Source organism: Dendropsophus ebraccatus, chromosome 10, assembly GCF_027789765.1.
Source record: "Dendropsophus ebraccatus isolate aDenEbr1 chromosome 10, aDenEbr1.pat, whole genome shotgun sequence".
NCBI classification, from domain to species: domain Eukaryota; kingdom Metazoa; phylum Chordata; class Amphibia; order Anura; family Hylidae; genus Dendropsophus; species Dendropsophus ebraccatus.
This window is the reverse complement of record NC_091463.1, coordinates 50,064,114-50,078,889: the sequence shown is the minus strand read 5'-3', so window position 1 is coordinate 50,078,889 and position 14,776 is coordinate 50,064,114. Positions and strand designations below refer to the sequence as shown.

Below are 14,776 nucleotides of genomic sequence, written 5' to 3'. Positions count from 1 at the left end.
CTTGGCTGGATCCCCCAATCCCCCGAGTGATTCACCATCTCTGACCGGCCAGAAGCAGGTGCTGTACTGAGTTCACTGGTGCGAAAGTCTAGAGTGAAATTAGGGCTGTGTTCACACATGTTGGAGTTACATTGCAGTCCTGCAGCATATTCACAAAAATATTGCAGTAACACAAGTAAATGATGCTAAACGGCAGAGAGGATCAGAGCCAGCACTGCCAATCCCACCTGGAGAAAAAACAAGGCATAAACAGTATATCCCATGTAAGATAATATGGGATAAAGTCCTTCTTGTGGGGCTCAACTCTAAAAGATAAAAGATGCTCAATCATAATACGTGCGTGAAAATAAGAAAAAAATTCAATTCAAAAAGTTCTTTACTTTATTCCAATATTAGTGTAACAGGTAGAGTATACAGCGTGCTGTGTGGGTGGGAACACAATGAAATGATAAATTACTGCAAATAATTCAGTAACACAATGAAACTGCAATGTGTGAACACAGCCTACATGTTCTGCAACAGAATTGGGTAGGAAATGGGCAGGGTGGAGGACTGTGATAAACAGCTGAGGGCAGGGCCATATTAACGGTTGCTGCTGCCCTAGGCACTAAACCTGGAGACGCCCCATGTTGGAGAGCGTGGTTCCGCTCACATGCATTTTTCTTCATTTTGAAATATTGTCTGAATGGCATTTTAATGGTTTTTAACTGCTTAAAACAATACATTTCCACATTGAACGAATGATTAGAGCATCTGCATATTGTCTGATGGAATTCTCAGCACAGGATTGGTAGATTGGTAGGTAATGGCTCCAGGCATCACAGCCACACCAGACCTGATCATACCTCCCCTCCCTACCTCCCTCAAAAAGACACCAGATTTACTGGCAAGTCTGACTGGGAGGTGAGAGACAAAAAAAAGAAAAAAAAAAAAGTAGTTTTTTCCCCCCCTGCTCCCTGGTGCTGCCCCCCTGCAAGATGCTGCCCTAGGCACCGGACCACGAGTGCCTAGTGGTAAATACTGCCCTGGCTGAGGGAAAGCACTGCATTTTGGAACTCTGTACTACATTCTGGGAACTGCTCAACCAGGAAGTACAGAAACACAATACAGAACAAAAGCCCCCAAAACAAATGGATTTTTGGTAGTTTCAAAACTGGGATAGGCAAGTAATGCTATATGCTTTTTTTTTACCTCCACCTGGAGTTCCCCTTTAACCTTCCCCATGACCAAAAGGTCATTGATGCACGCATGTTCAGGTCCTACTGAGGTGGCGCTCTCCTCCTCACCTTCTAAGAGCCATACAGCTTTTATTTTTTTTTACCTACAGGACTGGTTGAGGGGCTCGTTTTTTGCACCATTATCTATAGTGTTTTTGGTGTAAATGGGAATTTTTTTTTTTAAATGCTATTCATTTTTTTAAAATTGTCTTTTTTTAAATGACCAATCCTGGAGTTTATTTTTTTTTTCTTCTTTTGCTTACACATTACATTATACTGAACAAGACTATGAGAAGACCACAGATTCAACAGGAAGGACGTAAATACTCTTCCTCAGTCTGTCAAGTAAAGTGATTGGGACCCCTGCAGTCACACTGCAGGGTGCCGATCAGTGACAGATATTTCTCCTATCACTGACACTCTAAAACGCTGCAATGTGTATAGATCGTAACGTTAAGGGGTTAATTAGAGGCAGCAGCATATTCGTGGCTGCCTGTCATTATCCCCGACTCCTGGCACATTAATGTGTGTGGGGATGCCCACACTGAAGCAGCCCCACACACACATTAAAACCTTTGAACAGCAGGAACTTCTATACATTACTACTGCAGGGGGCATTTGTAGTAGGAACGTATATAGCCGTATGGATATGGCTGACGTGAAGGAGTTAAGTATATCTAAAACATTAAGTTCCACAGGAAGGCGTCCACATAAACAGGACAACAGGACAACAGAACCATATGCAGTCCCACAGTACCGATGTTATAGTGCCTGGATGACAGGCCTTAACAGATGGTGCCTCTCACTAATTCAGGGCACCACAGATGCAAAAAAGATACTTAAAAAGGAGAAGTCCAGTGAAAATTTTTATTAAAGTATTGTATTGCCCCCCCCCCAAAAGTTATACGAATCACCAATATAAACTTATTACAGGAAATTCACATAAGGTGCTTTTTCCCTGCACTTACTACTGCATCAAGGCTTCAATTTCTAAATAAAATGATGTCACGACCCGACTCCCAGAGCTGTGCGGGCTGTGGATGGAGTAAAGGATGATGGCAGAGGGATGCTCAGTGTCCCTCCAGTGCCCTGTGTCTCTCAGTGACCCCCTGCCATCATCCTCTCCAGCAACCACAGCCCTGGGAGTCAGGTCGTGACATCACCATTTTATCCAGGAAGTAAAGCCTGAAGAAAGTGCAGGGAAAAAAAAGCAACTTATGTGCATTTCCCGTAACAAGTGTAAATCAGTGATTTGTATAACTTTTAGGAAGCAATAGAATACTTTAGTAAAATAAAAATTTAATAATTTTAATAAGTTTTATTATTTACTAAATGGGTAACAAAATTCCTCAAAAAAGATTCCGAATTACCCAAATCCTCTAGAATTAGACACTGAATAACAAAAAAAAAAAAACACTACTTCTACAATGACTTACATTTCACATTGATTTTTGTCACTCAGTTTTATTGTTGTTTGGTTATAATAGTTATCAATAATTAACGTAAATCAGTTAAACCAGACCAAAATTTTACATACAAAATGTTCTCTAAATACAGGAGCACACAGAAATTTGTAATGGCTTTAAATACATTTCATTACAGAAGAAGAACTCAACAGTTGTTCCATTGGACTGACCAATGTAAAAGGTTACAGAAAATTCCACATCAATAAAGAGGATAGCAGGAGCCCAAAAGCTAGAATACCCATTATGATTTTACCTACCATGTTATTAGGTAGGGAGTGGAGTCTACCGAAACAGGGCATATAAGGGTACGTTCACATTTGCATTGATGCATTAAAGCCCAATTCAGATGAACAGGAATTTCCGAGGCAAATCTGCTATGTGCACATATACCTGAAGCATCTGCTCATCTGCCTTAAAGTGCACCTGTAAAGTTGAGCTCTCATCTATTTTAATAGGTTAGGTGCACATTAGGTAGTTAGGTGCACAGCAGGTAGCCAAATTCCATGCACAAGTCCATCGCTAACCAACAGGAGCGGCAGGTGGTAAACGTGCTTCTCTCCGCAGGCAGGAGCGCAGCTCTACAATCTAATGAGCTAGGGAGCTGCCGTGGGATGTTGGATGGTTTCAGATTTTTACATGGTCGACTTCCAAGAAGCAAGTTAAGGTCATTTTATAAAATGGGTGTTCTATAGTAAACCAATAATGTACTGGCTCAGGTAGTTAAAATGATTAGATGTTGGGGTTGGAGGAGGATAGCCTTTATTTACAATTTTTAGGGTGCGTTTACACAGAGATTTATCTGACAGATTTTTGAAGCCAAAACCAGGAACAGACTATAAACAGAGAACAGGTCATAAAGGAAAGACTGGGATTTCTTCTCTTCTCAAATCCATTCCTGGCTTTGGCCTCCAAAATCTGTCAGATAAATCTGTGTAAACACACCATTAACCATGACAATTAGTTTGTTAAATAACATGATTAATAATATAAATGTTTATTTAATGCTAATAATGGCTGAAAGAGAGTGTAAACTGGCACAAAAAGCCACTTGAGGCACATTGATGAAAACTTTTTAGAAGAATAGCCGACTCTGTTAATAAATGGGAAAAAGTGTGATGGTTGTAAAAACCAAATAATCAGTGTTCCTGTAAGATTGTGTTAATAGGGAAGGGTTCATTTACACAGGAAGATTATCTGACAGATTATCTGCTAAAGATTTGAAGCCAAAGCCAGGAATGGATTTGAAGAGAGGAGAAATCTCAGTCTTTCCTTTGTGACCTGATCTCTGTTTATAGTCTGTTTCGGGCTTTGGCTTCAAATCTTTGGCAGATAATCTGTCAGATAATCTTTCTGTGTAAATGGACCCTTAGCCTCTTTAGCTCAAACCTAATTGGTATTGCGGGGGCCCCCCCCCCCCCCCCCCCCCCCAAAAAAAAAAAAAAAAAAAAAAACAGCATTCCTCACTAATTCAGTAGACGTAGTTGAGCATTTTAATTAAAAAAAGAAAAAAAAAAAAAAAAAAAGAATACACTTTATTTATATGTAAAGCCTTTCTTAAAGGTGTAGCGCGACGCTTAACAATTATTCACAAAATAACACACATTACAAAGTTATACAATTTTGTAATGTATGTTATGTATGTGAATGGCCCCCTTCCCTGTGTTTCCCCCCACCCCCGCTAGACCCGGAAGTGTGGTGCATTATACTCACCGCATCTCGTGTCGACCCCCGTCAGCCATCTTGTGACAATGACTTAGTCTTCGGGAGGCCGGCCGAACCACTCCAGCCGCCCCTCATGCCTGCCTCCCTCTGCCGCGTCATCAGCAGCTCAGCCCCGATTGGCTGAGCATAACTGTGCTCAGCCAATCACGGCTGAGCACAGTTATGACGCGGCAGAGGGGGGGGGGCGGCATGAGGGACGGATTGAGCGGTTCGGACGGCCTCCCGAAGACTAAGTCATTGTCACAAGATGGCTGACGGGGGTCGACACGAGATGCGGTGAGTATAATGCACTACACTTCCGGGTCTAGCGGGGGTGGGGGGAAACACAGGTAAGGGGGCCATTCACATACATAGCATACATTACAAAGTTGTATAACTTTGTAATGTGCGTTATTTTGTGAATAATTGCTTAGCTCCGCACTACCCCTTTAAGAACACTCTCACTCTCCATACCCCGGAAGTTCTTGATCTCTAAATTTTGGTATAACAGGTGACCCTGGAATGTTACACAGACAATTTATCCCCCCCTCCCTGTATCACAGGTTTGGCTTAACATCTAGCACCTAAAGGCTGTCCCCTGAACAGACATTGGCGCCTTATTACACAGCGGGATGGCTCCGGCTGATAGGGTCGGCTTTAGGTGCCAAACCCCTGAAAGAGGAAGATAGGTCCACACGTTCCTATAAGGTGGGATGGAACTGACACTGCTGGAGTGCAGTCATACAAAAGTTGGAAGTGCAGGTGGGGTGGGGGGGCATAGTGCCATTGAAAAAGGCTTTACATAAGAAATAAATTGAAGTATATATTAATAAAATGCTTCATTGTGCCTCAGCTAAAATGGGGAATATTGTTTTGGTTTCTGGAATATCCCTTTAAGGACTTGGATAAGACAAGGAACGGTGGAGTGACAGCAATGGATCTGGATTGATTTCAATACTATACTCAATTGACCATTATTCATCATATCAAATAGTGGACATTAGGCACGTTAGTACTGTATATAGATGTACTACATAAGTGGACCTTGTCGAGTCGTGTCAATATGAAAACGTCGCTGATCTGCAGGAAAACTGAATGTCAGAGTGGTTTTTGCCTGCTAGATGGCAGCCATGTGAGGCCTTACCCCAACTAGTGTTTGAATTTGGAATGAAACTGAAGCAGCTGCAAAACTGAACAACATGGTTGAGACTATGAAAAGAAAAAAAAGAAAAAAAAAAAAAAAAATGAACATTTTCCCTTCTATTTTAGCAGCATAAGAGGAAGGATTCCTAGTTGCAGGCCATTGTGTCAAACCGCTACTACACACAGACAACCTGCATCTGCGTAGATACAAGTCCTTAAGTGCCATACCAGCCAAACACTGGCTAGGCATTACAGAACTTGTAGTCCTACAACAGTCGAGGGCACACAGGTGAGTGCAGCCTAAAGTCAATAATGGGAAAGACATGTTGTAAGTCAGCTTGAACCTACTTCAAAAAGTGCAAATCAGAGCAGGTGAGAATTATAGGGTCTGATATCCGGCATAGGTTTTTCTTCTACCAATTAAGTAAGCAACCACAATAATGACAATTAAGCCTGCAAGGGCAGCGCCAACTATGATTGGAATTAAAATGGAGTCGTCGTCGAGGAAACATTCAGAAGCTGTAAATGGGGAAAAAAATTAAAAATGGGTGAAAACGAAAATAAAATAAAAAATAAAATGAAGCTTAAATGATAGCTAAAACTTAAAACTTAAAGCATCAACCTATTCAGAAAATGCTCATATGGAGTATAAAGAAAAGTGGTGCCACAAGCAACTAGCATCCATATAAAAGGTCAATAGGAAAATCATATTATAAAAATATTATAAAATATTCAGTACTTGTGAGCTTAAAGTGTTTCATCTAAAATAACTTGACAGGTCATAGAGACAAGCCCAACATAGATTGGTCGGGGTCTGGGTGCAGAGATCCTCACCAATAGAACGAACAAGGAGAACAGATTCTCTCAGATTTTATAGAAAGTCTATGAAGCTTATCTGGTTATATATACCAAGAATAAAAAACAGGATCAAAGCCATCTAAGAAATAGTTACCATTTTATTCAATTTCACATAAAATACATACATCCTCAATATGGAAGGAGAATTACTCCAGCAATACACAGTACAGGCTGCGGTATGGGGGTGCAAACAATAACACTAGCAAACAAAATCTGTGTATGGAGAGGTTAAACTACGTACAATTCATATACTGGTCACATATACGGGGATATCCATCAACTACTGAGAGTTCGCACCTAAATTTATTAATGTCTCTGTTGCCTACACAGCCCTTCTTCAGAAGTGGCAAAACATGCGTTGGAGTTCAGGCTGTGTTTATATAATGGGTAAGATGCAATAGTAGTGTGTGGCGTTTACAGAATATATAGTTTACTGCAGGGGCTCGCCAGCTGTTACAAAACTACAATTTCCATCATGCCTGGACAGCCAGAGCGAAATATTTGGCTGTCCAGGCATGATGGGAGTTGTAGTTTTGCAACAGCTGGAGAGCCACATATAGAGCCATATACTATATGTATGTACTTGTATGGACTAAAGAGGCAACAGTGACAATGGTCATTAATTTTATTGCTGACCCTCAGTAGTTGGGAGATCTCAGTATACATGACCAGTATAAGAATTTAACCTCTCCATACATGGATGCACAGCGTATGAACATAGACAATACTGGTTACACAATACCACTTTACTATCGCTGAAGTAATTTTCCTTCCTTATTTTAAGATGTATGTATTTTAATACAATGTAATACCAATGTAATACAATGGTAACTATTACTTAGAAGGCTGTGACCCTGGATTCAGTGGTCTCAGGAACAATGCAGCGTGTTGATCACAGTGATCTTTGGGAGTGTGACCAAAATCACTGTGTAGCCCTAGCTTATAGTCTCAATTTCATAACAATTAATAATGGCATTTTCCTATATGAACTGGTATTCACGAGCTGCTGGATTAGTAGAGGAAAAGTAAAGAACTTTCCAAAGCCATTTAACATTTGAAATGTTGATAGCATCATCAGTTAGGCCATGTTCAGACTTGTTAAGCCTACGTTTGGAGTACACAACAACCAAGCAGAAATGCAGATGTATATTAAGATCTACCTTTGCTAGGGTTCCAAGGTGTACCCTGAACAGAGTAAAAAGAGTACCTTTTATGAAGAAGAAAAAAAAAAAAAAACTTGACATGTCAGACATGTCCACAGTTACTGATCACAGTGGACCTCACTACTGAGACCCACTGTGACCAGAAGATATAGCTGGGGGAAAATTAAGGCAGTAGCATGATCCACTGCCCGGCTGTCTCTCTGTAAGGATAAATTCAGACAGTAAGTCTATAATGTAATGCTACACTGTCAAAATTAGTGGATGGTGCTGCTGCCGCTCTCTCTCCCCAGCTATATATGCTGATCACAGTGTGTCTCAGCGGACCCGCTCTGATCAATAACTTTTGACATGCCAAAAGTTATTTTTCATGACTGGAAATCTTTAATAAGTGTTAACACTACCTTAAAGGCAACAGCCAAGCCAAAGATCCATGTGTGCTTTATGTGAGAAGTGACCTGCTATCACACCTAGTTATAAAGGGGGTATTCCTATGTCAAAATTAATAGTTCTTGAGAAGGACCTGCATCGAGTGGATCTGCCATAAATGTTGAGATGGTGGGAAAGCTGGTCAACATAGCCATTGGTAGTGACAATGACAGAAGGATTTCTCTAAGGTCTATATAATATTCTACTTTCATGTAACAAAGAGTAGGCTACTGACCGCCAGCTGATCTTACTGCAGCACCTGCATATATTAGCATACTGTGCCAAAGTAGAACCAAAGTATATGTATACTGCACACAAAAAGTTACATTTTACTAAACTTTATCTATCTCCAGCCCGCACAAGAGAAACAGTAGTATATACCAACTACTATTAAAGTATAGGCAGACATTCTTACCTGCAGCATATGTCGCATTGTGTACACCGAAGGGCTGAACTCTGACATCAAAAGCATTAAGGATAAGGTCCTCCGACACCTTGATGACCTGCTCTTTGTGACACAAGTAGGAGTTTCCCACTGACGCTTCCCACAGGCTCAGGTTGTAGCCTGTTCTTTGAGACATTTCTATAACAGAAGAATAAGAGCTCACATGGCATGTAGAATGGGTAATAGCGTACAGCAAATCTTATTCCTGGCTTTACCTTCCTGACAGACAGCAAGCTAGACAGAGGAGCCTGTGGGGACACTGTATCAGATACTTGCCTGTTGCATTTGTAATGGTGACATTAACTTCTTGAAGATGAAAGTTCTTCTTTCTCTAAACATGGGAATAAAGTGCAGATCAATATACATGGGAAGTAACCAAAGGTAACATGTAAAGATACTGTGTAAGGGTAGGTTGACACTACGGAATCCACCCTGATAAGTTCTGGCAGGTTCTGTGGCTCGTACCCGTTCATGGCAGCACGCATATCCGCCGGCTCCATAGACCCCATTCTATGGCCAGGCAGATTCAGCTGTCCGCCGAAAGAATAGACATGGCAGTTCTTTCGGCGGAACGCGGAATCGACCTGGCCACAGAATAGTGTCTATGGCACGGGCAGGTTTGTGCGCCACCGTGAACGGGTACGAGCCACGGAATCCAGATTCCGTAGTGTGAACCTACCCTTAAGGGGCATGTCAGAAGATCTTTGTCAGATATAAAACACTAAACTGAAGGCAAAAAAGCTGTCACTTACTATGGAGAAATAAAATTCTACGAAAGCAGTGCCATTGTCGCTGAGCCTCAGAACCGCACTTTCATTGCCACAGTTTCCAGAACTGCTGGTTCTGTTAGGGTTAAAATTAAATGGAGTCCAAACAAGCTGGAGAGACAGAAATGCAGAGATCATTTAAAGGCGAACTACACAGTTACGTGTACACACACATATATATATATAAATGTTTTGTGTTCCTATAAAGGAAAACAAACAATTAAGTGCTGTGTCTGGTATCTGTCTTATAAAGAGGAAAAAGTAGAAGCAACAAGAAATTCTTACCAATGAACAAAGGGCTCATTCACAGGGCGGTTTGTTCCTCAAAAGGTGTGGATATACCAGGAAACTGTCAAAATGACACGCCAACGTATCTCTGCTGGGACAGGCACAGGTTCCATTCATTTCAATGGCCTGACCGCAGTCAGGTAGTGACTACACTCAGGTCAGTTTCCGGATGTATCTGAGTTTTGGCCCGGACTGAGAAGTGTGGATTGCAGGACTTAGGTCCAAGACAATTTGCTCAGAAAATGACCAAAAGTGGGGCAGTGGGGCCCATGCCTATCCCAGCAGGAATATGTTAGCATGTAATTTTGACAGCTTCCCGGTGTTATCCATGCCATGAAGGCACAAACTGTGGCGTGATGAAAGCAGGAAGAGCTCCTTAGGTGGGACTGAGCAAGTAAACGATCTGTCATTCTTATGCCAGCTTCAGCCTCTGGGCAAGAATTACTTTGGGCCAACAACCCCTTAAAAAAACGTAACGAAGGGGATAAAAAAAAAACAAAAAACTAATGCAACATCATCTGCATAAAAAAAAAATAAAAATGTACTGCTAAAACATTGTAGCCAGGTACAGAGGCCATAAAATAGTCAAAACTACAGTCTGCCAGTGTAGAATTCCAAGAAAAAACAACAGGTTGTGAACAGTATTCTTACTTTTCCACCAACAAGCAGAGTGGTATTAATTTGCAGACCCATAGTCGCCATCAGACATATCCCAGTCCCATTAGAAATAGAATAATTGCCAGTGGCAGGCTTATCCTCAGGTTTTGGGGTTGGTGTTGGTGCTGCTGATGTTGTGTTGGCTGTAGTTACTGCAGGAGTTGTTGGAGCGGGGGTCGTTCTTTTGTCCTCACTGCAGTGGAACTCTGAAATAAAGCATTTTGTTATTTAGTGGTAATGCTGTCCTTACTAGTGATACACAAAACAAAAATTAGATACTTCTATCAATACTAGGTGTCCAAAATCAGTTCGATACCAAAATTCCTTGGTTATTGATACATTATGTTAAATGGGCACTGTCGTTTAAAAAAAGTTTTGACATGTTATAGAGACATGTCAAAGGTTCGATCAGTCTAGGTCTGAGTGTCCAAACCCGTACCGATTGGGAGAACAAGCAAGGAGAGGAGGCGCTGCTGCTGCAGTCCTCTCCCCACTCTATTTCCCGATTGGTACGCGGCGGAACACTCAGACCCAGACCCATCAAACATGACATGTCTCTATGATGTCAACAGTTTTTTACAACGACAAAACATGGCAGGCAGCAAGATTATCTCTAAAGTCACCTCCTCAGCCTGCCCACCCACCACTCCCTGTACTGCGGCACAGAGTGATCATCTGTGTTGGATATTCAACTATGTAGATGCTGCTGTAAAAACAGACAGCGGTATTTAAGCCCTCCTGAGCCCCCTCCATATGCAACTGGGATTATTTCCTACGTGTAGCTCCCATATTAAAAATTTGAATAACCTTTTTTTTAACCATATCACTATTCCTTACATTAGGACTCGCATAAGACAATGAGGTGTGACATGAAAGCACGGGCCATCCTTAGGACTCTTTATTAACAGTCAGTTAGTCCTTTACCTTTCTTTAAGGTAACATCCTGGGCATATGCTAACAGGGAAACATTCCAGTAAACTTGCACAACATTCTCGGTAAAGACAACTTCTTCATTTAAACATGTGTAGGTTTCATTAATTGGAACTGGTTCTCCAACAGATTTCACAGTAGTCAGAAGCCCTGGAAGAGAATCAAATAAGCAGTCAGCTGGCGTCTCTCACCGGTCAACATGATGAGTCTGCGTTTTGTAATGTTGGCAGCATCCACGCATAATACACAGATCTGACACTAGAGGGCACATGTGCCACAGGAATAAACTGCAGCAGACAGACATCCCACAAAATAAGTGGACTTAGTTCTGAGCTGGCAACCTACATGTATAAGGTTTACGTTCACCTTTATAACATACATAGCAATCTAACAATGTAATCATTTTATTGGAAATCCTCTTCCTGAGCAAAAATATACCGACATGAAAAAATAAAGATGCATGAAACATGAGTACTGGGAACATGACACATTCCACTTTATATCTTATCTAGTGCTTTGAAGTTATTGTGCAGATGTCTGCAGGGACACCACCAGCACATAAGCGTATCTTGTAAAGTGAGCGGCAGGGCACCCGAGTGACCACTAAATTCACGGTCTATAAGCCTCACTGTTCATTATGGATTCTAAAACATACAGCAATTACCTTTCCTCTGGGCATCTGGGAAGAGATTGCTGTCATTGGTATTGTACGTGAAGACGATGACATTGATATTGTACACTGTATTATTGTTGGTGAAGTTCACACTCCAAGTATGGTTGTTCCCAAAGTTAACTTTCAACAATGAAGCTTCCTTGCTGCTGCCACATGTACTGCCCTCTGTGGTCACTGCATCAGGTGCAACCAAAGTTACATTGTTCTAAAGGAAAGAGAAGAAAAGTTATGTTATAGAGGTCATCAAAGCTCTAGTACTCAGTGGCTGATCGAGGAAATTAAATTAAACATTGCTGGGTTATGTGCGATTACAGAGAGAGATGACCATGATCAGTCTTCTTCATACGAGTCTCCCTGCTGTTATGGCTTTCTATGCTGCTAGGATGGAAGATCACTGTACACAGCCGCCACTCCCATTACCACTACAGAGTGTGGTCATGTCCAAAGAACTAATCTCAATCACACTGCAGTAGTCCAACCCACTTGTAAACTGTGGGCACAAAATCATGACCAACATGGATCGGACCATGTACAAATAAGGGCAAATAACGTCCGTTGTTAATGGTCATGTTCATAAATGATGGGAGGTGTTTTGCCACAACAGTAGTTATTTTCACTTATAGGAACATAATAGCACCTTCTTGGGATTCAGGTATATTATATTTACAGTATTTTCTGTGTTTGTGGTTTGTTTGTTTTTAAGGGAAAATAATACAGTGAAACCTTGGATTGGTTTGAGACTGCTTTGCAAGATACTAAAAATGGTATTTATAAATGAGCAAGATTTCTTAATACAAGCCCTCTCAGAAGAAAGCCCTCTCATTGTAACCCACTGCTACCTGATCAACTCTGCCAGTGATCAGACGCTGTCTCTCCCCCAGTACCTGTCCATCACTGCTGCTTCCCTCTCAACCCTGAATTAACCCCTTCACAAATAGCTGCTCCAGGCAGGTACTGGATAGCAGCTACCTGAAGAGTTGTATGTAGAGTGAGAGTTAACTGATTAACCTCTTCTTTACTGATACAGTCCTTTTTATTGATAGAGAACACCTTACCCACCTTATTTTTTGGTTGTGGAACAAATTGTCTGCGTTTCAATTATTTCCTAAAATACGAGTGATTTGGAATACAAGCACGTTCCTGGAATAAATTATGCTCATAATCCAAGGTTTTACTGTAATTTTTATTGATAGAATTTTTTTAACTACTACTTTTTTGGGGACAGATCATCAAACAAAATACAGGAATTCTGGTGCCTAATTTTTTCTTTACAGCATGCAACATGCTGTATAAATAATGATTTCTTTACAGAATACATTTTTTTTTAAATTTGTGGGATATGGTGAAGGGATTATTTTTTCAACACTTTTCACTAGTGCAATTTCACCAGTAATCTCCTGACTGCTGATACAACACACTGCACTGCTACTATTTTTTTTTAAAACCTGGAGTCTGGTTCTATTCCGAATCTGAAAAGTGGCCGGCTGTATAATAAGGATTAGATAATGTGTTCTGCACTAAATTTGCAGTTTTTAAGCAAGATTTTCTTCTATTAGAGATGAGCAAAACTCGTATGCTGGAGTCCAATCATTCGGCATTTGAATACAAGCGGCTGAAGAAACTGGATAGTGCCCTAGGAAGGCCAGGAAAACATGGATACAGCTATAGGTATGCTAGTGTTGCCCTTATCTCAGCACCTGTAACACTCACTAAATGTCGTGATCACAACAGATGAGCCCAAGCCATAGTTTAATCCCTTTTCAGACACATGATGTACAAAGAGTTTGGGATATTTGGCTTGTGGGTGAAATTTATGGAAAACTTTAAAAGTTCTATTATTTAAGTAGAAGCAGCAATGGTGATTTCCTCATCTTAAACTATTAAATGAATCAAAAGCCAACACCAGTGGTGAGTACACCACAACCAAAAATGTCAATGACTCAATAACTTGTTGTGTGCCCTTGAGCATCAATTACAGCTGGACAACTATGTCTCATGTAGTTCACAAGACAACTAACTGTATGCTGAGGCATGGCATCCAACTCTTTTTGAAGGGCAACCCTCAAGCCATTGAGGTTCTGTGGAACAGAGATACGAGTCTCTATAGGATGCCTCAGCTGATCCTATAGGTTTTCTATGGGATTCAGGTCTGGAGAAAGTACAGATCCCCCAGTCTCAATCAGCCGTTCCCAACGATGCAACCTCCATGGGCTGGAGCATTGTTGTCTATGAAGATGAAATTAGGCCATACAGAGGCACAATGCCTGGATACATGATGTTATACAAGTAGTATGGGTTTGTCACTGTATCATTCACATAGTGTAGAGGGGTTCTGGACTAGAAACACCTGACCACACTGTACCACCACTATCAAGCTCCTTGTTCGGGAACAGCGAGCTGTGCATAATGTACATACCTACAAAAGAATACTGCGCCCAGAAATCATGTAATCAAAAAGAATTTTATTAATCATGATCAAGGATAAAATACAATAAAATCACGAAATGAATCAGAACAGCTGCTTGCAAACGCATGGGTAATGTACATATTCTAAAAAGCCGGCATACAAAAAAACCATAAGGTAGTATAAAAGCTGAATAGTAAGATGCCTGACACAATGGATTAAATAATCTGCATACTCAGTGGGACTCTGGACACAATAAACAACACGTGTCATAAAACATTAAGCAGTAGCAGAGAATACCCTACTGGTAAAGCATTACCTAAGGTGCTGGTTCACACTATACTCATGCGATACGCCCCGACGCACGTTGCAGCAACACGCCTTTCTCGAGGGCTGTTCTGATTCATTTAGTGATTTTATTGTATTTTATCCTTGATCATGATTAATAAAATTCTTTTTGATTACATGATTTCTGGCCACAGTATTCTTTTGTAGGTATGTATATTGTTTTGCTGTGGTTCAGCCCAGTATGATACTCCCGTGACTATCACATATGCATTTGCTTTATTTACTACTGGGGTGTTATATCAGCTATTACATATTTGTTGTTGAAGGTAATGTACCATCAGGCCTGGGCT

At 41.0% G+C, this 14,776-nt stretch overlaps 1 protein-coding gene across 3 annotated transcripts in view; it reads right to left on the bottom strand.

Moving 5' to 3' along the window:
• LAMP2 (lysosomal associated membrane protein 2) overlaps positions 1–14,776 on the bottom strand; it is a 39,715-nt gene that overhangs the window by 6,466 nt on the left and 18,473 nt on the right. For 2 of the 3 annotated variants that reach the window (XM_069986682.1, XM_069986684.1), the window contains exons 3-8: positions 11,726–11,939; positions 11,056–11,211; positions 10,126–10,337; positions 9,172–9,297; positions 8,696–8,750; positions 8,390–8,557 (exon numbers count right to left, since the gene is read on the bottom strand). In XM_069986682.1, coding sequence (XP_069842783.1) covers positions 8,390–8,557; positions 8,696–8,750; positions 9,172–9,297; positions 10,126–10,337; positions 11,056–11,211; positions 11,726–11,939 — 931 coding nt within the window. Of the gene's footprint in view, positions 1–4,796; positions 6,047–8,389; positions 8,558–8,695; positions 8,751–9,171; positions 9,298–10,125; positions 10,338–11,055; positions 11,212–11,725; positions 11,940–14,776 lie in introns of those variants that run through there. The other variant, XM_069986685.1, reaches the window with a different exon arrangement.